The sequence below is a fragment of the Dromiciops gliroides genome, chromosome 1 (assembly GCF_019393635.1).
Source record: "Dromiciops gliroides isolate mDroGli1 chromosome 1, mDroGli1.pri, whole genome shotgun sequence".
In the NCBI taxonomy this organism is placed as follows: Eukaryota; Metazoa; Chordata; class Mammalia; order Microbiotheria; family Microbiotheriidae; genus Dromiciops; species Dromiciops gliroides.
This window is the reverse complement of record NC_057861.1, coordinates 116,767,057-116,792,397: the sequence shown is the minus strand read 5'-3', so window position 1 is coordinate 116,792,397 and position 25,341 is coordinate 116,767,057. Positions and strand designations below refer to the sequence as shown.

Below are 25,341 nucleotides of genomic sequence, written 5' to 3'. Positions count from 1 at the left end.
TTTGAGGTAAAATGGCCTCTTTCATCTACTTCCCTAAAATGATGTAAAGATCACTTTCTTTCATAGTCACAAAGAATTCCAGAGTTAGAATTGACTTTAGATGCCACAGAATCTCTGTCACATCTGAAAAGAATGCCCAGCATAATATACTCAAGTGATCATCCAACCTCTGCCTGAAGGCCATCAACATTCAGGAACTCACCACCTCCTGAGGCTGCCCATTCGTTTTTATATAACCCAATCTTAGAGTATTGGGGTTTGTTTTGTTTTGTTTTGTTTTGTTTTGTTTTGTTTTGTTTTTGCAGGGCAATGAGGGTTAAGTGACTTGCCCAGGGTCACACAGCTAGTAAGTGTCAAGCGTCTGAAACTGAATTTGAACTCAGGTCCTCCTGAATCCAAAGCCGGTGCTTTATCCACTGCACCACATAGCTGCCCCCATTCATTTTTGGATAGCCCTAACTAGGAGGAAGTTTTCCTGATATCAAACCTATATTTGCTTTCTGCAAATTACTTTTGGTTCTTCCCTCTGGAGCCCAAATAAAAGCAGCTTAATTCCTTTTGCATGACAGTCCTTTAAATACATGGAGAAAAAAACAAACCCTGCCATTCCCCCCTATATACCACCAAGTCTTCTCTTCTTCATGCCAAATGTGCTGAGTTCCTTCAGCTGATCTTCACATGAGAACACAAGTTCCTTCACCACTGGACACTCTCCAGCTCATTGATTCCCATTTTGTGGCACCCAGGACTGAATACAATACACCAGATGTGGTCTATTCAGGGCTATAACTTTTCCAAAGAAAGCATGACCCAGAAGAAAGTTTGTTACCTTGATGCTCCCAAGATGTGAGATCTTTCTAAGTTGGGTTTTCAATTTGGGCTCTGAACTTGTGTCTTCCAGTAACCCTGCCCTTGCTCCCAAGTCAGTGGTTGAGATGTGACACCAAATACCCCTCCCCAGGTAACTATAAATACTTTTCTGCTCTGGCTTTCTCCCCGTTCTACTGATAGGCCCACTAAGTGGGGTGGCTTACTTTTATTAAGGATCACCCTTAGAAATGTTTGAATATAATAATTACATAATAACAGATTCTATAGACAATAACCACTAGGCTGGGGACTCCTATGACTACTTGTCACACTGATAAGAAATGTATCACACTAACAATGAATTTGCTTCAAAATGCCCAATTCAATTTGATAGACATTTCTTAAAATCTCTTAATGCATGAAGAATAGTGCTAAGCAATAATAATAATAATAATAAATAGTATTTTAAGTACCTTAATATTTGTAAAGTGCTTTACTAAAATTATTTTATCCTCACAACAACCCTGGGAGGTGGATGCTAATATTATCCCCATATTATAGATGAGGAAACTGAGGCAGGCTTGCTCAGGGTCACACAGGTAGTAAGTCTTTGAGGTCTGATTTGAACTCAGGACTTTCTGAATCCAGATCCAATGCTCCATCTACTATGTCCCTTGACAGTTTCACTAGGGATAAACACACACACACACACACACACACACACACACACACACACACACACACACACCCAGAACCTGCCTCAAAGAAGCTTCCATTGCCCTGGAAGGAAGTCACATAACATGGAAGTAAATACAAAAAATATGGAAAGTAATTTCAGGGGGAAAGTGCAAACAATGAGGGTGAGGATGAAAGAGCAAAAGCCTTATTTAGGACTTGTGTGGAAATTTATTTTGATTTGGAGACCCTACCTTTAGGCTGAGATTAGAAAGCCTTAGGCCTTCAGGGTCTTTTCTATGTGGGAGGTGCTGGTGCCCCTCCCCCTCTGCTTCAACTGAGCCAAAAAGCCCCCTGGGCTGTACAAGACTCCAGGTCAGACAGCTGGGGGGAGGGAGCCCTAGCTTCCTCTACCCTGAGTGGAGCTATCTGAGAGATCCTGGGCTCATCCAGGCCGGGGCTCTGGCGTAGCCTGTGCTGAGACACATGATGCCCAAGCGTCCCCCCAGCCCCAGCCGCAGCCCTGACTGGCAGATTAGCTTGGTCTGTGGGGGTGCAAAAAAAGCCCCGAGATTTGAGCGGAGAAAAGAAAGATATATATATATAGACCTGGGGGTTAGACTCAAGGGGGCTGACAGGATAAGGCAAGAGGCGGCTATGACCCTTATTGAATTAAAAAAAGTTCCAGGCCCAGCAGGTGGAAAGAGACACCCGGCCCTGGCCCGGGAATGCAGTCAGGTTGTACATTTTATTTCCCTGTATTCTTTTTTTTTTTAAAAACACTTTTTTTTTTTAATGTTGTGATTTATCTACTTTTAAGTAGGAGCCATTCTTTTTTTTTTGGTGGAGCAATGAGGGTTAAGTGACTTGCCCTGGGTCACACAGCTAGTGTCAAGTGTCTGAGACCGGATTTGAACTCAGGTCCTCCTGAATCCAGGGCCGGTGCTTTATCCCACTGCACCACCTAGCTGCCCCCTCCCTGTATTCTTAATTTTAAATAGTATCTCATAAATAAACTCTGCTTTGATTATTTAGTTAAGAGGCTTCTTAATATTTTGCTTATCAATTTTGGGAGTGAAGCAGTGTGGTGGAACTTTATAAACGGCCCATGCTAAGTTGATAGACAGATAGCCAACAGTCAAAAGTCCCCAGATTAGTCATCCCCAGATTAGTCACCCCAAATTAGGCTAGTTAATAAAATATTCTTACATTTGAATGGTGACCGCGGCAGGACTTACAGCCCAATTATAATGTTTGTAAACTTATAATTTTTCATAATTCCAGTTATATAATATTTCCAGATTAGATTAGATATAATAATGAATTTTTTACAGTTGATAGTTGATAAGTAGGAAAGAAAATTAAAATAAAATAGGAAATTTAAAAACATTAGCTCCATATAGTGATGCTTAAATGAATGATTACAGAGGACCATGATTCATGCCTCTAAAGCATCCTGAAGATTTTCATTTTAATCTCACTAACATCAATATGGTGCTAGGTTAGTACTAATAGTCTTACTCAGGGGTAAAAGCATTCAAGGCATTGTCCTAAAGTAACAAGCAATAAACAGGATTGAGAAGCTCCCAACTCCTCTCAGCTGTGCATCCAAATTCTTTCTGCCCTCTCTCCAGCCTCAGCATACTTATTTGTTCCTGGATTTCTCAAACCCCTTGCCTTGGAAAGTGACAAATACTAATGGCTAGCTACAACCAGAGCAAAGTTGCTTATCATTTGGCCTTAGCCCACCTACCTAAAACATTTCGAATCCCACTAAAGTAAGCTCATCACAGAAGGGTAGAAAGAAGGCGCTACTTTAAGAAAAGGTAGGGGGAAAAGTCCTCCGGCGAATGAAAAAACATAAAATATTTTGGATACTGCATACTTTACCAGTTATGTCATGCTGTTTGAATGACTCACTGTAGATCTGATACTGATTTGGACAATGTTTCTTCAGCCATTTGCAGACATCCTGCTGGGTCCACAGAGCCACTGGTTTTGACAGCTTCACTGTGCCAGACTGTAAACACAGAGAGGAAAAAGAAAACCCATTAAAACCAGCACCCTGCTTTGAAAGGCACTGCCATGCAATGAAATTTAATTCTAATCCATTAATTCATTGGTTTAGAGTCTATAAAGCTGCGATGGGCTTTTGAGATGATCTAGTCTAAGACCTACATTTTACAGTTGGTAAAACTGAGAACCATACACATGAAGTGACTTCTCCAAGGTCACCCAGATAAGAAGCAGCAAGGCAAAATTCAACACTGATCTTACATGGAAGCCAGTATTTCTGCCACACCACCACCTTACCTCTCCCATTCAATTCAACTCAACATGGAATAAGTATCTAATGTGTGCAAGGATGTAAAACACGTAGGAAAATGGCAGGATGCCTGCCTATAGGGAGCTTACAATCTAAAAGCAGTAGACAAATGAGTCTGATGCAAAGCAGATTGTGCTAAGTGCAAATGATCATAGGAATGGTTTGATTTGACACCTTCCTTTTAAAGATTAAGAAACTGAGTCCTGAAAAGGGTAAAATGACTTGCCCAGGTCACCAAGGCAGTAAGTTTCAAAGCTGAGTATTTGACTCCAAATCCATCCATGTTTCACTACATGAAGGTGCTAGCAATTCAAAATTAGAGAGGTGGAGCTGGGGAAGGTAAGGAAGAGAGAGAGAAATCACTTATATCTGAGAAAATTAGGAGAGGTTTCCTTCCTTGGAAGGAGGAAGTGAAACCTTATCAGGATCTCAAAGGACTTTGATAGGCAGAGACGTCGAAAGGAGTACATTCTAGATATGTAACAAGGTAGTAAAGTCACTTGGTTCAAACCCCAGCCTGGAAGAGGATGGGCAAGGGTGTTCACAGGCTGTCTTTAGTTTATCCCTAGTTCATAGCCTTCCAGGAAGGAGAGACAATTGCACAATCAAATGAAACCTTAATTGATATAATCAGAGGATTATAGATTTAGAACTCGAAGGCATCTTAGAGACCATTGAATCTACCTCCTCCTCCTAGTTTACAGATTAGGAAACTGAGACATGGAGAGGTGAAGTGTTTTGCTCAGGGTCAACAATTAGTCTGAGGTTGGACCTGAGCCCCCATTTTCTTGACTCTCTAAGTCCAATGCCATATCCACAATACCTCTATATGTGAAGTATAAATTACTGTGGGTAAATTCCTTTGCAAGCATTAATACCAATTATATTTTTATTGATCATTTTGTAAAATGTTTGTTGGATCTAATAACAAGACACATGGCTTTAGTAAGACCATCTACCCAACTCACAATTCTCCTGATTACAGTCATTCAAAGAGGCTTTATGGAAAAGCAAATTTCCCTCCATTGTGTTATCTTCAAAGGTTAGGGTTGTAGCCCAGACTTTCCTGCTATTAATGACCTCCAATGTACCCTGAACAAGATTTAGCACTGACCCAAATCCCCAGATAATTCCCAGAAATGCCCACTTTTTTCCAAGTCAATAAGAAATTTTTTAGCCCCGACCCCCAAACCCCCATTTCAATGCCTTAAGAAGGAACGGGGGGGGGGGGGCAGCTAGATGGCACAGTGGATAAAGCACCGGCCCTGGATTCAGGAGTACCTGAGTTCAAATCCGACCTCAGACACTTGACACTTACTAGCTGTGTGACCCTGGGCAATTCACTTAACCCCCATTGCCCCGCAAAAAATAAGTAAATAAGTAAATAAATAAAAAGAAGCAACTGTGGCATGAAGTTCCTGATTACTGGAGTTATTTGGCCAACGGTATTCAGTGTTTGCTGAAAAACAGTGCAGTTTTGTGTTCTAGTGCAATCCAAGCCCTGTGAAACAGTCTATTTATCAAGTCGTCTTGGAGTGTGTGTATGATAAATGAGAAACATTTTTTTCCCCAAGTTTCAACACTAGCCTGATGGAAGAAGGGATTGGTACTTAGTTCATTATCTTGCTTAGTGCAAAACTTGCCAAGCATTTGATTGGCCCCCTCACAACCTACAGGAGAGCTTTTTTGTTATGACTGGTAATAATAAAACTGACTTCTTCAATACCACAAAAGATAGATGATCTTGCTGGTAGGGGTATTCCTTCCCTTGATGCAGATCACAACCCCATGCATGCCCTGGTGGATACTCTTTATGAATTGCCATGACTGAAAAATTAATCATCTTATAGCTTACCTTCTGGTGCTGAGTCTTTCTATACTTACACCCTATACTAAGTCCATTACCAGGTCTCTACCCAAAGCCTTTCCAGATTTTTAGCACCTGTCAGAACTTGCATTCCACTGTCTTGGTCTTCTGGAGCCAAGGGATAGGGAGTTCACCTCTATGCCATGATGAGTCGTTAAAAGAAAATTTCACTGGAGAAATCCTGACAAGTTACATGAATAATTTATATAGTTTTAGTAGTCACTCAAGAAACATTTATTAACTGCCTACTGTGTAGCAGGCATTGTGCTAAGTGCTAGAAAAAAAAACCCAGTCCTTGTTCTTGAGGAGTTCACAGTCTAAAATTTCTAACAGCAATTCATTCTATTGGATATTTCCCCTTGATATAACAAGCAGTTCTTCATAATCAAGATCAGCTTTAAAAGCTGGTGATTTGGTTCATCATTTAATATAATCATAGCTTTGTAAAATAGTCTGTTCTCCTGACTACAAGCGCTGAATGATATATGCTTATATGGCCTATTTAAATAGTATTTTGCAGTTTCAAATCAGTGTCATAGATATATGATCTTTCCAAAAATTCTAATTACCAACTACAATTTTAAGCTCCCTTTTCTATCAAACTTGGTATAGCATTTGCCACCATTGACCATTTCCTCCTACTATATTCCCTCTCTTCCTTTGATTTCAATCCTCACCACACTCTTTAGATCCTCTTTCTACTTTGCTAACAGCTCCTCAGCTTCATTCCCGATCTCTTAAAGTGAATGATCTGTCCTTGGACTTCTACTCTTCTCCCTTTGCAATCTCATTAATTCCCTAGGTTTTGTAAAGAATTAGTCCCCACAGTTTCAAATATCACCTTTAATATCTTCATTCTTAGTCTTGGCTTCTCTATAACTGGGTTTTCAAATAATTATAAGGCATCTACATCTGGATGTTCCACTGTTACCTTAAAGTGAACACTACACTAAATGGCTTCTGAGGTCCCTTCTAGTTCTGTGACCTTAAACTCATTGGGTTATTTCCCCCTGTAAACCTGTTTTCTGTAAATTTGTATGGCAAATAAAATAACCTACATAAAGTACTCTTCAAACCTTAATGCACTGTATCAATATTTGCCATTATTCAGACTTTTCCATTTCTATTATTGGTACAACCATTCACAGCTTCCCATGTTTGAAACCATGGTGATATTTTTGACTCTTCCTCACAACTCATATCTAAGCATTCACGAAGACCTTTTGCTTGCTATTTCCATAAATGTTCCCTCCTTTCTATTACTACTATGAATACCTTTATAACAGAATACCTTCATAATAATCTCTTGTTACCACCTTATTCAAGTATTATTATAGTCTCGTAAAAAAGTCTCCCAAGCTCTATTTTCTTTCTCCTTCAATCTATTCTTAATTTCATCATTAGACTTATTTTCTAATATATTAGTTATTTTATTCTTCTGCTCAAAAATCTTTAATGGAGCCAGTTGTGAGGGACCTATAATTACAGGGCACACTTATAATCCCTGCTACCAAGTAAGTTCAGGATGGTGGATCACTTCAACTCTAGTCTTAAGATGCTGCAGGGCTATTCTTGACAGGGTGTCCACATTGAATTACATACCAATATGGTGGGCCCCAGGTAGAAAGGGATCATCAGGATGCCTGAGAAGGGACAAACAGAACAGGTCAAGACTTTTATACTGACTAACAGTAGGACTGGACTCATAAGTGGCTGCTGGGCAAGATAGGGAGATAGAGAGACCTACTTTCAAAAACCCAACCAAAACACATACACAAAACAAAAACAACAATAGCAACAACAAAAAACCCACCACTACAACCACCACCAATAACTAGCCTTTTCACTGTGTAACAAAAACAGCCTGAACCCTTGTACCTGGCATTGAAGGCCATCTACAATATTATGGTATTTTTCCAGCCTAATATTATATCAGTCTTTATCACTCCTCTATATTTGTCGATTGGACGACTCCATGCCCCTGAATGCATTCTTTGCTTTTCCCCTTGTCTTTGCTGACTCTATTCTCTGTATCATGAATATCTTCCCTCCCTCTCTTTGCCTCCTAATTTCCTGCTTTTCTTTTAAAACTCAACTCTAATGCCACCTCTTAGATAAACTCATCTCTTATATCCTATCAATACTACCCTGATCCTTTGGCTTTTAGCTAGCTTTGTTCAGCACCTCTCTAAGGCACTTATTACATGATATTATATATTATAGTTATTTGTGTTTATCTTATTCTCTTAATAATGTTTGTGCCCCATGAGGGCAAGAGCCACAACTCATTTAAGTGCTATGTTGATCCCCTGTATCTCATACAGTGTTCTAAGTTTAAGAGATGCTTACTAAATGTTGAAGGAATAAATGAATGGATTTAGTATACCATAGCAAAAGTATAATCCTTTTAGAAATCTAAAAAAAAAGCCTCAGGTAAGTGGGAAAATTTAGAATGGCAAACATGGTAAGTTGGATTTTTTTGCACTTGAGAGGTAATTTCAAATGACACTCTTTCATTCCCTCTCTCCTCTCATTCTTCTGCTAGGACAGTCCCTCGCTCAATTGTAAAGCAAAGCTCTTTAAGATGACGTTGTTCATCCTTTGTTTTCGAAGAGGACCAATGATATCAAGATGTGATGAGTAATGTCTTGACTTGTGAGTGAGTTGGGTTTAAGCGAGGCAGAACTGCACAAAGGCATAAGCCTTACTCTTTCTTTCAGAGTCATTGAAGTCCAGTGGGAAGACAAAGGTCAGTATGACTGACTTCAGCTGCCTTCATGACCTTTGGACCAAACTGTTCTCATCCACACATTCTGCCAGGAGAAGTCTTCATATGCTTGAAAGAGGCATCCCCCTATTGCATCAAAATTTTTAAAACCTGTAGGCTACCCCTCAACCTGGCTTAGCCCATCTGCTGAGACAGTTTACCAGGGTGTGGCCACTGGGCATGCTACAGCTACATGAAGCCACAGGTGAGAGTTGGATGATATGACTCTATGGAGAGGAAGAACATCAAGCATTTGACTCTAAACCTTCTGAATTATAACCTATTTATCCAGTATATAGCTTGCTTTGTCTATATTTTTTTTGCTTGTTGTCTCCCCCACTTGATTTTAAGCTCTTTAAGGGCAGGAACTATCTTTTATCTCTTTTTGTATCCTCAGAGAATAGCACAGTGCCTGGCACATAGTAGGCCTTAATAAATGTTGGTTGATTGATTGATTGATTGATTTGGAGAATCCTTTGTAGGAAAGAATAACATCCCCAGAGGTATCTGTGTACAAGTAGGAAGGTAGATGCAAAAAAAGAGTATAAGCTGTTTGAGAAAGGGGTCTTTTCTATCCTCAAGGTTTTGGGAAAGGGGCAGACTTCTGAGAGGGCCTGGAGCAGGAATATGGCAATTCTTAGGAAACTTCAAGGGGGTGGAATTTGCCATACCACCAGTAGCAGTGGAAGCTACAGCAGTGTCCCACACAGACTTCTTCAGTTGGTATAGGAACCTGGAGTAAGAAAAGCCCCTTTTATGGAGTCTTCTAGGAACAATAGTAATAATGTTTATACTATACCTTAGCTATTCCCAATAACTATAGGTCATCCTCAGGTTTCCTCCAAACTAGGAGTATGGGAGATATATGTTCTATAGTTGAATTTCGATGCTTTTCGGTTTTTCTATAAGTGGTAGTAAATCCTCAAAGATCTCATCCAGACTATGCCCTTACCTCAAGGTGTTGTTGTTTATTGCCTGCTGGCAGCGGAGTAGGTATAAGGTGTTACATATCATAATCCTTCAGTGCGGAGTATAATAATGCTGACAATAACAATAACAATCATAATAAAGAGCTCTCAGGAAAATAGCCACCCAGATCAATCAATACACAAACATTTATTAGGCACCTACTATGTGCCAAGCAGAGTATACTGTAGTCCAGTGGAAAGAGTGCCAGATTGGGAATCAAAGTTCCTCCTATATAATATTTGGGTAACCTTGGCAAGTCTCTTAAATTCTCTGGGCCTTAATTACCTCATTTGGAAATTTCCTCATTCTCAGGCTGGACTATGTGCTTTCAAAGTGCCCTTTAAGCTTTACTTCTATATCCTATGAAAAAAATAAGTCTGTCTTTAAGGAGATTATATTCTATCAGGAGAAACAAAGGTTCTATATACATCATATATGTGTGTGTGTGTGTGTGTGTGTATATATATACATACACACACATATTTGTAGGTATATTATATGTAAAGATATGTATGTATATGTGTGTGTGTATATATATACATATACATATATATATGGATAATATAAGATAAGAAAAATTATGGGGAAGACTCTGGGATGGAGAGTAGGGATAATCAGGAAAGGTATCATATAAGAGGTAGCTTGTAGGCAGGCATTTGGTACCCCCAACCTGGGCCATTGTTACTGTGCCTCAAGCCTCTCCCCACCCCAGTCCATCCTTTACTCAGCTACCAAAGTGATTTTCCCAAAGTACGAGTCTGACCATGTCACCCCTATTCAATAAACTCCAGTGGTTCTCTGTTACCTCCCGGATCAAGTATAATATGCAAAGATAGAGGGAATGTATATATTGATGAGGTCCTGGGATCTGCTAAATTATTAAAGTAACAAAACAGAAATCAGTTCATTTACTTATTAAATCAAGCAGTACAAATAGAATAAAAGAAAGGGAGGGGATACCTTTTATGTCTCCAAAAAAGGACACTCTGCCCTTCTTAGCTAAAATATGACTATTTAGCTTCAATCGTATTAATCTTTGCCATTCTTAGCTAGTTTAATCAAAGTTCCTAGTGCTTTCCTAACACATTCAGACTATATTGCTATTTACTAGGCCATCACTTCCTAAATTAATTTGGTCTGTCCAGTATCAAAATATCCTGATAGGATTTACTGATACTTTAAGTGCTTTTCTGATGGGTTCTGGAAACATCAAATACTCTTGAAATAAAATAGAACTTGGGAAAATATTGGAGCAAAACAAATGAAATTGAGACTATTTTCATTAATAAAAGTCACCATATGTGAAAAGTATTTTTGAATCAATCAGAAAATATTAGTACTGGAAGGAGGTTAAGCAATCATCTGAATCAACCTATGCATTTTACCGAGGATGGAGGAATGGGGAGGAGACATTAAGTGACTTGGCCCAAGGTCCCAATCCCGCTTAATTCCAGTGCTTTCCCTCTGTTGATTTCTCCCAGAGTTATCCTATGTACACACACATATATGTTGTATATGACATGTCAAACATGCCTATTATATGTAATGTGTATACACAGATTATATATTTAGACATGTGTCTGTATGTCACATACACATTTGTATATGTTATGTCTTCTTTGCACAGAGTTGTCTGCATGCTGTCTCCCTCATTAGACTGTGTAGAGGGTCAGTCGTTTACCTTTTTTTTGTATCCTCTTTGCTGTGCATAGGGCTTGGCACATAGTAAACACTTAGTAAATGTTATTGATTGACCAAGGTCATGCAACTGGTTAGTGGATGACCTGGGACTTGAACCAGGGTACCTCACTTCCTGGTCCAAGGTTGTTTCCTTCCTTTATGCCACACTGATTGATATTCATAACTTCATGTTTAATATTTTAAATCAGAAACAATGTGACATTGAAATTTTCTCATTTACATCTTATAAATTCTCAGAATGTCCCAGTCCACAACTGAGGAAAAGTTACTAAGCTACTGAGAGCCACAGTGTCTTGAATTTACCCGGTTTACTTCTTTCATGGTTGGTTACAGTAGCCAGTGTCCACTCTGTTCCCCTGAAAGTGACTATGAAAACCACTGTATTCCAATCCTCCCCTTTCCCCTCTCATTCCCTGAGATGGTGCTTTAGCGACCTGACTATAAATGAGAAGAAATTTCTTGATCTACCACTAGTACATCTCCCAACAAAGTTAACCTACCATAATATCTTCATAACTTAAATATTGTTTTGTCCCAGGACTCCATCAGCAGAAGCTAGATACCTTGGAAATGCTCACCCATACACACACACAAATATATATACACACATACACAAACACAGTGCATTTGTTTGTCTCATACTAGGTAGATTGAAAATTATAATACAAAGATTTACCACATCACAGCCTTATTCCCCTCTCCCCAAGGTCAGAAAACTATTCTTCAGTCCATTTCAAAAGGGGAAGGGATGGAATTTCAAATTCTTTCTTCCACTTGCATTTAGAATTGTCTGTGAGTCTTTTCCCCCCTTGAGTAGAAGCCAAAACCAAAACAAACAGATGCACCATTTCACAACGACTTTAAACAATGAAATAGGAAGAAAAGTTCAAACTGCCCAAGGACATGCTAATACCAGAAAAAAATGTTAGAAAGAGGAACTGTTGCCAGTGACTTTCCATCTGCCTCATTCCTCTTTCCCACGTACATGTATACCACATCATTCTCGTGATTTAAAACATGGGAAACAGGGCATTTGTTTTTTAATGTCCGCAGAGAGACTACAGCACAGACAATCTCTTTATTATCTCAAGGCCAATGTGCTGTGATACAGAGCAAAATCTCAGGCATTTCCTCTCAGAACTGGTTGTTGTACCCTCCTGGCATTAAAGCCACAAATGAGATGCTAAGGCTTTTTAACTCTGTCCAGGACGGTTAGATGCATTATTGGGGAGAGGTGTGAAAAATGAACTTTGTCAAATTCAGGACATTTCCTGTTTCCCATTATAATTTTGACATGCTTTTTCCTTCTCTTTCTCATTAGTCAAAACTAGGCAGTGTCTCCTATTGCTTCTATCTAAGTTTCCTGGTCCAGATTTTTGTCTCAAGTTACTCAGAACCTGTAAACAAACTAAAAGGAAAGAAGGAAATGTGATACTTAAAGAAAACTGTGGCTGAATCATTTTAAGAGTCAAAAATTCTTTTTTAAAGAAAATGTTCACTCATTACTCAATGTTTTGAAAGTCTAACTTTTCCTATAATGACCTGGATTTTTCTTGAAGTGGAGGAACATGTCTATTTTAGGTCCCCAAAGGTATGACAGAATCTTAGCTGAGCCTTCCCTCATTATTCCCTGAATTGAGTATACTACGGGAGGCCGACAAGCACTGCATCCATGTACTATTAGAGGAAAGGAGGGCTTTTATGGCCAAATCTCAGAGAGTGGTAAACATGTTTTCAGCATCTCATTATTAGCATGTATTTGAAAACTCCAAGCATTGCCTAGTTCTTCCCTTACCATTCTGCAATGGCCTTTGCTTACTTCCCAGTCCTCTCTTTTACTGTCTTCCATTGTGTCATCTTATTCAAGGTTAGGAGAAAGGGGGAAAAAACACACAAAGAAACAGATGTTAATGTCTATCTCTACATCCCTTAATGGTGCTTATCAGCCCAGAATGAGGGCATTTTGAGACATTGGAGGAAACAAAGGAGGGAGAAAAGTTTTCTCCTATAAAGAGATGTTTTTTCATGGAATCAATTCAAATTAATTCACAAATGCTAATATGCCCTTCTGTTCAACTGGATCTTGTAACTCACAAACCCCACAAGGTCCAAATTCTAATGATTTCCTTGGGATTTGGATAAGAAACCTCCTGGGAAACTCAACAATCCTTGTATTTCACCTCTCAAAATAAAGAATAAGAGAATCCTCTGTTTCATCCCAAAGATTCCTTCTAGAAAGTTTCTAGGTAGTAAAATGCAGGTTATTTCTTAATTCTTCCAAGGGGAATTAGGTGTGTTGTCGGACCACGGCACCCAGCTTAAACAATCACTGTTTCAGTATTAAAGGAGGATTCTGCACACTCTACGTTAGTGAGACTAGTCCCCTCCTGGTTAAGATAGGAAGCCTTTGATATCACTAGTGAGTAAGCACTAGTAGACAATTCTCCTTTAAACAGGCCCAAACTGACATGTGGGGGGTTGGGGGGAAACTGGGGTTTTTAGTGGACCACAAGCTCAAAAGACATTACCAATATATGGCAGCCAAGAAAGTTACAAAGAGGGAAATTTGGGCTAAATGCAAAGGGAAAATTTCCCAACAATTAGAGCTATATTATAACAACAATTCTCAAACATATGGTGCTTTATAGTTTGTAAAACATTTAATGCATATGATCTCATTTGATCCTCACAACATTTCTGGGTATAGGTGGCATTATTTTGCCCATTTTACAGATGAGAAAACTGAGGTTGAGAGACATTAAGTCACTTGCTAAGGGTTACACTGCTAATAAGTGTCTGAAGTAGGATTTGAACCTAGAATTTCCTGATTCTAAATTTAGCACTCTACCCACCATTATGTTGCACACAGTTCTATTTCCAAAGATGATTAGGGAAAAAAGGAAAAGAAGCTACACGTTCTAAAATATTTATAGCAGCTCTCTTTGTGGTGGCAAAGAACCAAAAATTGCAGGGATGCCCATCAATTGGGGAATAGCTGAACAATTTGTGGTCTATGATCATGATGGAATACTACAATAAGAAATGATCAGCTTGTTGATTATAGAAAAACATGGATAGGCTTGCATTAAATAATAAAGAGCAAAAAGAGCAGATCTAAGAGAAAGTTGTATACAATAACAGCAATATTGTTTTAAGAACAACTTTGATCAAATAAGTTCTTTTGACTATTATAAATATCCAAATTAACTACAAAAGACCTATCAAGGAAGATGCTAACTGTATCCAGAGAAAGAACTGATAACAGAAGTATGAATAGAATGATTTTATACACACACACACACACACACACACACACACGCACACACACGCACACACGCACACACACGCACGCACACACACACACACACACACACACACATATTTGTATCTGATGGTAGCCTTCTCTAGGATGGGAAGGGATGGAAGGAAAAAAGGAAAAAAAATAAATAACAATTTTATTATTAAATGGAATAGCAATTTGTGCATAATAGATTTGCTGTTTCATGTGAAATCACCTTTTTTATTCACTGTATTATGGAAATGCTTTTTTATTTCATAGATTAAAATAAAAAATATTTATTTTTTAAAAAGCGAATGGACTGCTTTGGAAGATAGTGGGATTCCCTTCAGTGGAGGTCTTCAAGCAAAGTCTTATGACCTTTTATCACATATGTTGTAGAGGGATTTCTTTTTTCAAGTGTGGGTTGAACTAGATGGCCAATAAGGTTCTTCCAATCACCAAATTCTATGAATTTCTGAAGCTCTGGAACTCCTAGATCCTGTCACTGTTTACTCTCATACTCTGAAGGAGAATCTCAGGTCATCCTGTTTTATATGGGAGAATGATATGGTAAAATTTCTTTACATACAAAGAGGAATTCCTAAGAGTCCCTATTCCAACCCCCTACCCATTTCCCCCATAACATAATTGGTGCCGAATGTTGCAGGGTATGGGAAATTCCTCTTTCCTCTTGGCAAACAAAACTTGAAGGTAGGGACCTCCCTTTTGGGTTTCTTTTCACCCTCTCCCACCTGACTTGACCTCTCATTTGAGTCACGGAGAGGTAGAGGCGGTCAGCTTTTACACCTGACAGCGATAAGCAGCCTGGGTCTTCCTCCCTCGCCAAAAGTTCAGCCAGATGTCCAAACCATGCTTGTACCCTCAGACTCCATGTTTCTGTGTAAGACCTTTTGTATTTGTGTGTCTATCCCTTTCCAGCACTTGGCTCTTCCATGAGATCGACAGCCAGCATCTCCCTCCCTTAAGAAAGCTCAGCCTAAAGTCTGAACCATGTTCAGACCATTCTTCTTAGACAGGACAATATCTGTGTACAGCTATGGGGCAGAAAGGGAGTGTTCTGAAAGGTTCACCTCTGGGGTCCATCCTAAGAGATTGGACTAAAATAGAATTTACAAATTTGAAAAAGAAATGCATGATTTATTATTGTTACACTGTTTGGCCAAAATATCAGATGGAATCCCAAGAAAATTTTCCTTTACATGGAACTTTTAACTATTATATGATTTTGCACTTGGACTGGTTTTGCAGGAGTGAAGGGAGATGGACAGAAGTTCCATATGTACTAGCCTTTATGACCTTAATCCACCAGGCAAAACTATTCAAGCCTAAGGAGGCTATTGATAACCCTAAGAAGCCTTCTTCACAGGACCTCAATGATTTCTTTTCTTTTTTTTGGGGGGGGGGCATGAGGGTTAAGTGACTTTCCCAGTGTCACACAGCTAGTAAGGGTCAAATGTCTGAGGCCAGATTTGAACTCAGGTATTCCTGACTCCAGGGCCAGTGCTCTATCCACTGTGCCACCTAGCTGCCCCCCTCAATGATTTCTTAAATGACTCTCTCCTGCTGTTAGGAAATCACAGAAAGTGATTAGTTAATCTTTCTGATACACCCTCCTCTTTTGGGACCCCATCCCCTCCTGTTCCTCAGCCTCATTCCTTGCCTATTCCTCCCTTCACTCCTTCTTCCCCACCTGCTTCCGTAACTATGAGTCAACCACTGTCATACCACTTTATGACTTGGACTTTTCTTTGCCCACTGGCTGATCTCAGAACCAATCTTCTGTGCCCTCCACAGCTGAGCTCCTGCCACACTTGGAGTGGATGTAAGTACTCTTCTATTTGCCCCACCCAACAGCTGTCTCCACAATCCATCCAGCTGTACTCCTCACAGCTATACCCCTGTCACAATCTGGGGGCTCCAGTACGTTCCTTATTCTTCTATTTTTTCCATTCAGCAGCCGCTCTCATCTGCTTTCCCTAATCTGCAGTTGCCTATGCCCATTCCCCCAGTTCCCTTTACCCCTCCCCCACCCACTCAACAGACTACTACCCCTCTCCCACTCACTCCACAAACTACCCTGGCTCCTCCACCCGATACTCTGACTCCACCTCTACTTGACTCTCTGCAGGTGACTATACCTATTCCATCAGCCCCCTTGTTCCCTCCCCAACCCATTTCACCCAGGTTCCTACCAGCAACTTCCACTGCTCCCCTGCTTCCATTATGGGAATTTCCCATTGGGGAGGGTACAACTCTAATAAATGTTCCCTTTTCCATGAACAATTTGTCTCAGATTAAAGAGAAATTGAGGTGTTACTCACAGAACCCCACAAAGTTCATAGACGGCTTTATGTCTGTGGTAATGAAGTTTGATTTTTCCTGAACTGATTTAAAAATTATTTTTGTTAGATGTTGTACCCCTGATGAGGAAAAAAAAACAGATTTGGAACCTGGTTGTACAAGTGGATGATGAATACTTGCAGGTTGGAAATTGAACCGGGGTTCCTGGAACTACAGCAGTTCCAACTGTAGACCCAAGATGGGAATTATTTGTAATGTATAAATTGGTGAACAATAGTATCAACTATAGTGGAAAAGCAATTTCTCATATCTGGATGACAGTGAGATGCAGATATAGAAATTCTAGTATAAGAATCTGGCTTTTTCATTTGTCTGCTATTATGCTTTTTAAAACTGAATCAGAAATACCTTAAGCATGACTTATTTGACATGCACTCTTATCACCTTAAGTCCTTTTTGATTCTTTTGCCCGGGACTCTTTTAAAGTTTTGTTTAAGTCTGTTCCATCTAGGTTCAAGGCTCCAACCCCATGGTAGCTACAGCAGGTGCCTATACATCTTCTTCCACCCTCTGGACCTCATATCTCCTTGAACTCTCAAGATCATGTCTTCCCCACTTCCCCCCTTCAACCCTTCCCCCCTTGTGATTTCTTCAACCCTGCTCAGGATGAAGCAATTACAGAAAAAGAATCTTTGCCCCTTTTCCTTATATATAGAAAAGTGGGGAATGTTATGGGCCAGGGTACCTCATTTGAATGGGCCAGGTACCCCAGAAGTTTTCTGGGGTAAATCAACCTTCTCCTTGAGAAACTAAACCAAAGGACAGACAAACCTAAAGAGATAAGTGGCACCAGATCAGGACTGAGTTAGCTCCAGGACCATCACCCTTCATTCCAATCTCTCCCACCCCTGGGGAGATAAGATTAGGTGTGGCCGCTGCCTTTGTGCCTTGAGGGGGAGAGAGATGGCTTGAGAGATCCAGAGCTACCCCTCACCCATCTTCCACAGCCACCACCAGTGGGGGATGGTCCTCTTCCAATAAAGGCACTTTCCACAGTCAGATAATCATCTCCATCAGTCCTCTATAAAAGGATTTGCTGGTATCCTACTCAGGGAGATAGGTATCTCAGAAAACTATGCCTCTGTGTCATGCCTTCTCCCCATGAGAAGAAGTCCAAGGATTTCTCTCTTGGTTTTCTTTCCCTAGTACCTAAATAAACTATTATTTTACTCTAATTGGATTTATGTGCAAGAGGGAGTAATTCTTTAAAGAGGAATTCCTAAGAACCTCTACCCCAAACCCATCAGATTTCCCCATAACAAAAATAAACAAAACAAAAGCTTAAAATAACCTGTAAGTATTCATGGATAGAAAGGATAAGGTGAAATTAACTATGGGATGTATTGCATCAGTGTTGGATGCATAGAATTTTAGCCTGTCACTACCAAATCATAAATTCTTTTTTTTTTTTTTTTTTAGTGAGGCAATTGAGGTTAAGTGACTTGCCCAGGGTCACACAGCTAGTGTTAAGTGTCTGAGGCCTGATTTGAACTTAGGTACTCCTGACTCCAGGGCCATGCTCTATTCACTGTGCCACCTAGCTGCCCCTAAATCATAAATTCTTAAGAAGTGGAAAGTAACTTAAGAGGTCATGCAGTCAAACTTTCCTTCCAACATAGGTGCACTACATCTTTTACTATGGCCCATTCAGATAGCCACTCAACATCTGTTTGAGTGCTTCCAGTGAAACAGGCTACTTTACTTTTCAAGGCAGTCAATACTGATCACCCTAAGTTCTCAATAATATTTGAGAAGTGACAACCAAAACTGTACAGATAACTTAGATGATGTCTGACCCATGCATGGTCTGAACACTCTATTTCCATAATAGTATAAGTCAGCTTTAGGTCCCCACCCCTTGCTGCCCAAAATCATATTATGTTGTTGGTAAATACTGATTTTGTGGTCTGCTAAAAGCATCAGATCTTTCTGACATAAATACCTGAAATCCAGGTGTTTTCCACTCTATTTTTATGCAAGTCATTTTCTAAATCTAAGTAGGATTTTACACTAATTTTTGCTAAATATAATTATGTTAGTTTCAATCTACCTTCCTGAGAAAATGTTCTATTCTTATTCCGTCATCCAATGAATTAGCTTTCCTTCTTAGCTTTATCTTATGAAAACTTAATAATCTTGCCATTATTCAACTTGTTAATATAAATGATGAGAAGGACAAGACCAAGGACAGACTACTGTAGTATGTCACTAGAGACTTCTCCAAATTGACACTGAACCATTACTCAACTAGGCACCAAATCTGCCTAACTGCACTATCATTCATAACTCATTTCTCTATCTCATCCTTGAGGATATCACAAAAATTTTGTTAAATGCCTTGATTAAAGCCAGATATATTAAGTCTATAGCATCCTCCTAGCCCATTAGTTTATTAACTTTATCAATAAAAGGGATGGACATTTTAATACAACTTGTTCTTAGTGAATTTATGCTTTTTCTTGGAGACTATCTTTTTTTTTCTTTTAAGTAATAAGGAAAGTAATAAAAGATGAAATTCATATAATGCTTTGGCTATACCATCTCACTGATTCTCACAACCACCCTATGAGGTAGGTATTGAAGATACCACCATCTTAATTTTACAGATAAGGTAAGTAAGACTTTGAGATTAAGTCATTTGTCCAAGATCACATAGCTAGTGTCAAAAACAGGATTCAAACCCAGATTTCACATGACTACACATACAGCACATTTCAAAGTTGGAAGAACACTTCTAAAAATATGAATCTTATGTTCATAATCCCTTAATGCAGTGATTTTCATCTAGTGGTTGGCAAAACCCTTAGGGCATTGCAACAATAGTCCAAGGGGTTAGTGCTAAAAAAAATCTTTAATGGTATTTTAAGCAGTAAATAACTCTAAAGAATATTTCAAGTAGTATATACGATCATCCCAGGAGTTCACAGCACATTTTTCGTGGGTGTTAAAGGGGTTCATGGAATAAAAACTAACTTAGAATACCCACCCTTAATGGGTAGTCTAATTCAATTTAAATACTTATAGAAATGGAAATTTTGTTACCTAATAATGACTGTTCTACCTACTCACCACCAGCCTTGCCTACCTACACTTAGGATATTTTCCTGAGTGGTGAGTCCCTTGCCAGGATGGCCATTTCCTGAGGAGTTCCAGCCATGATTATTTAATTCCTAGCTCAGCATGATCTCTGGACGGCTTTACCTCCTTCCTAGAAGATTTGCTTACCTAGAGAAGCCTCTGCCACAAGGCTTATTTCCCTGACTGGTGAGTTGCTGCTTATGGTAGCCATTTTGTGAGAGGCCCCAGCCATTCTCCATCTTTGGACTGTTCCAATATGACTGGATATATGGGATGGGGATGACTAAGTAAGAAGTGTGTAAAAATGAAAAGATTGAGAGTAAACATTAGTTGTTTAAGCAACCTCATCTGAGGGAAAGAAAGAATGGGGAGAAAACTAGAAGAAAGGATGGGAGGAAATTAGAAAAATGATAGAGGAAGGAAAAGCAGGGGTGGTAGAAAAGAAAGAGGGAGAAACAATCAAAAAGCATGGGTTAGGCACTGGGGAAGAGCTAAGATGGAGGAAATGAGAAGCAGCAGATCCTGCTTCTTCCTCAGGCTGGGCTGTAAGCACACAAAAGCAAATGTGTTTATCCATAATAACATGCTGTTGTCATTGGTTCCTGGGTGAATCTCAAAGTTTACCCTCCTCTTACATCATTAGGTTGAACTCAGATACAGCTGTGTGTCCCTTCTGATTTCCTCCATCCAAAAACATTACAAGGTGCCTACCAAGAACCCCTGAGAAGTGAAAGAGCAAGCTGCTTGATTCTAATGCAGGCAGAGTCATACACAAGGCTTCCTAATATCCATGCAAACAATAGAGCCTAAGACCAGCAGGCACCAGGGAGGACTATTTATAAAGGGCATTGACGCAATGGGGAAGCTCAACTGTTCATGCATTGCAATAAGGGTAACTGCACACCGCTCTGGTAGGGGCTGGCACCTCCCAACTGCACTGGGTGACAAGTCATGGTTTCTAACAATAAGCCCTGGTAGAGGAGAAATACAGCTATGCACAGGCAGCCAACCGGAAACAGGATATCTCTGGCACTATGGATGGCATTGGTGATCAAGGCTTGCTAGTCCTGCCTATCAGGCTGCATTATTCAATCTGTCAAAGAGAATGTATAGGAGTGGGGAGGGGGAAATCACACTATTTTTTATGTCATTACCAACCAAATACAGAAGAAAAACCCATCACTCAACCCAGGGGTGCTCATGCTACAAGGAGATGAAAATGTTTGCAAATCATAAATAAATACATACACACAGACACTCACAGAGTGCTCTGACTCACGCACAAATCTCAGCACATATCTCTAAGAGATATAGGCAATTAACAAAGGCAATAATGTTCCAGAGAATTCTATCCAAATATCTACGGTACCTTCCTTTGGAGAATCTCCAAATGGTTCCCAGACAACTTTATTCTTTCTTGTAACACCTTTGTAAAGAGCAGGCATCCTACTAATTCCAATCCACAGTGAAGAAAAATAGGTTTAGAGATGTGAGGTATATCATTTGGGAACATAATGATAGTGCCCTCTCAGGATTATGAATCAATCCCCTGCCCACTTAACCCTGCAACATTTCTGAGTTCATATCAGAAAAGCAAGGTTGACTGATGACTTCTTTATTTTACTCACTTACCTCCTATATTTCACAGTCATTACTCAGGGCCTCTTGCTTAATAAATAGATGCTTCATGTAAACCAGAAGCAGCAATATCTTTTTTTTTTTTTGGGTGGGGAAATAAGGGTTAAATGACTTGCCCAGGGTCACACAGATAGTTAAGTGTCAAGTGTCTGAGGCTGAATTTGAACTCAGGTCCTCCTGAATCCAAGGCCAGTGCTTTATTCACTGCGCCACCTAGCTTCCCCCTAGAAGCAGCAATATCTTAAAAGATGGCTAATGTGTCCAAAGCAGAATCCAGCAATATGTTCATTTTAGAGACCATAAAGAAAGTGCAAAACAGTTTAATATGTTCCCTGAAAATAGTCACCAAGTTGAAAGTTCAAACCACTTAGTTTGGCAAGCCTTTCAACATGCAGCAAGAGGCTGTTGCATTTTGGAGAGTGGTGGTATATTAAATAGATAGTTTTAAAACTGAGCAGGGTTCAAGTCCTGACTGACATATCTTCAAACAAGTCTTTGAGATTATAAATTGTGTACAGAGCAGGTGCCAACCTGCATTGTTAAAGGGAGTTTCCTTACCTAGAGTACCTTGTATCACTGAAATCATAAGTCCAGTCTAATAGTAACTCAACTCTCCAATTCACCCTGCAATCCACTAAAGCAGGTTTTCTCATCATCTCTTGAATACCACATCTAATCTTAATGTGTTTCCTCTGCTATATGGTCTTGCACTCAGACTTTTTAAAAAAATATAAATGAATTATAAAAAAATAAAGTCCTGTCCTTACATTTTAAAAATATACCAGCATAGGCTAAAAGGAGCATGGCTAGACAACAGCATATATGAGAACTATCTAAAAGATTTAGTAGGCTGAAAACTTAATATGAATCAACACAATGGTGTGATGTCCAAAAAATGGTTAATGCAAACTTAGACTGCAGTAAGAGAAGCATAAGCTAGAATATAAAAGGTGATAGTCCTTTGGGTCTGCCCTGATCATACCACAACTAAGGTATTGGGTTCAGAGCCACAATTCAGAAAGACCATTAATTATCTGGAAAGATCCCAAAGAAGGGTAAGTAGGATGATAAAGGGCCTTGATATCATGCCATAAAAGTGAAGAACTGGGGCTGTTTAGCTGGAGAAGACAAAAAGGAAGAGGATATGATAAGTACAGGGCTCTCCTATGGAAGAGAGAGTAGACTTACTCTGTTAAAACCAAGAAGTCAGAACTAGGAACAATGGATTAAAGTAGTAGACAGGCAGAATTGAGCTCAACAAAGGGAAAAAGTAATTTCCCAATAAAATAGCTAGCCCCAAATGGAATGGGCTATCTTGGGAGGTAGTGTTCTTTTCTCACTGAAGTTTTTCAAGTACAGTCTGGATAACTCTGTGTGAGAGGTTGTAGAAGGGATTCTTACTCAGATACAGGTTGGAATAGATGGCCCCTAAGCTCTCTTCCAACTCTGAAATTCTGTGATTTATGCTATTCCTCTTGTTTACAAAGCCCATTTTCATCCACTCTATTATAAATCCTACCCATTCATCAAGACCCAGTTTAAGCACTAACTTTTCCAAGTGGTTTTATTTGTTCACCCCATCCAAATTCATTTCTGTTCTTTTTATGACACAAATATGGTATTGATACCAAAACCAGGAGGAGCCAAAACAGAGAAAGAAAATTATAGTCCAATTTACCTGATGAATATTGATGCAAAAATTTTAAATAAAATATTAGCAAGGAGATAACAGCAATTAATTACCAGGATAATACACCATGACCAGGTAGAATTTATACCAGGAATGTAGGGCTGGTTCAACATTAGGAAAACTATCAACATAATCAACCACATCAATAGCAAACTAACAAAAATCCTATGCTTATCTCAATAGATACAGAAGGGGCAGTTAGGTGGCACAGTGGATAAAGCACCGGCCCTGGATTCAGGAGGACCTGAGTTCAAATCCAGCCTCAGACACTTGACACTTAACTATCTGTGTGACCCTGGGCAAGTCCCTTAACCCCAATTGCCTCACCAAAAAAATTGTTGTTGTTGTCAATAGATACAGAAAAGGCTTTTGACAAAATACAGCACCCATTCCTATTAAAAACACTAGAGCGCATAGGAATAAATGGAACTTTCCTTAAAATGATAAGTAATATCTATCTGAAACCATCAGCAAGCATTATATGTAATAGGGATGTTAGAAGCATTTCCAATAAGAACAGGGATGAAACAGGGATGTTCATTAGCAACTCTATTATTCAGTATTGTACTAGAAATGTTTACTTTAGCAATAAAAGATGAAAAAGGAATGGGAGGAATTAGAACAGGCAAGGAAGAAACAAAACTATCACTCTTTGCAGATGATATGATGGTATACTTAGAGAATCCCAGAGAATCATTCATTTCTCTCTTCTCTGAACACCATTTTCACATAAATATCACCAGGTTCTGCACATAATTGCTCTTTAGTTGTTTCACATGTGTTCCATCTACTGAATTAGACTGTAAGCTACTTCAGGACAAAAATCACTTTTCTTTTGCAAGTAACAAGTATTTTAAAAATTAATCTGCCTCTTCCCTAGCACCAATTTATAATTTTTAAAAATCTCTTAAAACATATCTACATAGTCCAGCAAAACCCATCTTCATGTTAGCCGTGCCTCAAAAATCTTTTTTTCCTTCATTTTAAGCTCATCATCTCTCAATCAGGAAGTGAGTGGTTTGTTTCATCTTCATTGTTTTTGGCTCCTACTTTAGCATTGCATTGATCAAAGTTCTAAAATCTTTCAAAGTTATTTTTTCTTCTATGACATTCTCACTGTATGAATTGTTTCTCTCATTACCCTCACTTCCCTTAGTATCAGTTCAAAACGGTCATCTCAGTTTCTTCTGAAATGATCCATTTCACAAAGTTCATGTATTATCACTCCTTTTGCATTTCCTTCAGTCCACAGCGTACAGATGATCACATAGATTTGTTGCTCAGGGATTGCTTTTTGAGGGACTGATGGAGAAAGGAGAAGCTGGCTAACCAGTCAAGGGACACAGTGATAGATGAAGTCATTCCTCTAAGAACAGCATGACTTAAATCAATAATGGGATCTGAGAACCACTGCTTTGGTCTATGAAAAGTCAAAAAGAACATTTCATTCAATTCAATAATTCAATGAAGTAAGCAGAACCTGAACAATATACACAATGACTAGGAGAATATAAATGAAAGATCTTTACTAAAAGGAAATCAAACTGAGTAACTGAAAAAAAAGCTGAGGGAGATCTGGGGAACAGATAGATAATGCAACAGAGCCCCTTCCTCTTGAGAGGGGTGCTAGGTACAATTGGAGAGGTGAGGAGACACCCAGAAATAATGGTGATGTAAAATCACAAGGTAATAGCAAAAATTCCTTTTAAAATTTTGCTAATACCATGCAGACACAGCCTCAAAAGCCTCTATAAATAATTCATATTAATAAGAGGTTGGGTTGTAGGTAGGAGTTGTTATGAAGAAAGAAAGGGAGAGGAGATTCTTCATGATATCCTCTTCTCAAGACTCTCTTGCTACTCTTCTTTTCCTCAATAGAGACAGCAGTCTTGGTGATGAAGCAAGGCTCTAGGAGTTTAAGTAATAGTACCCACCAAATGATTTAGAGATTGAAAGTAACATAATGGTGATGGGCAACCTTCACTTTCCTACAAAGAGGCAGAGTAGGTGGAATGATAAACTGAGAGAAAGGAAGACCAGTGACTTTGGGCAAGTCACCTAAATTCTCAGACTGTTTTTTTTTTTTAAATGGGAATAATGACTATGCCTACTTTATAGCTGAGAACCTTGGCTCATATTTTATAGAAAAATTGAAGCT

General features: G+C 39.2%; 1 protein-coding gene across 3 annotated transcripts in view; it reads right to left on the bottom strand.

Moving 5' to 3' along the window:
- Positions 1–25,341, bottom strand: part of SAMD12 (sterile alpha motif domain containing 12) — a 556,372-nt gene that overhangs the window by 318,630 nt on the left and 212,401 nt on the right. For 2 of the 3 annotated variants that reach the window (XM_044005137.1, XM_044005127.1), the window contains exon 3: positions 3,376–3,505. In XM_044005137.1, the coding sequence (XP_043861072.1) occupies positions 3,376–3,505 (130 nt within the window). The remainder of the gene's footprint in view (positions 1–3,375; positions 3,506–25,341) is intronic. The other variant, XM_044005145.1, reaches the window with a different exon arrangement.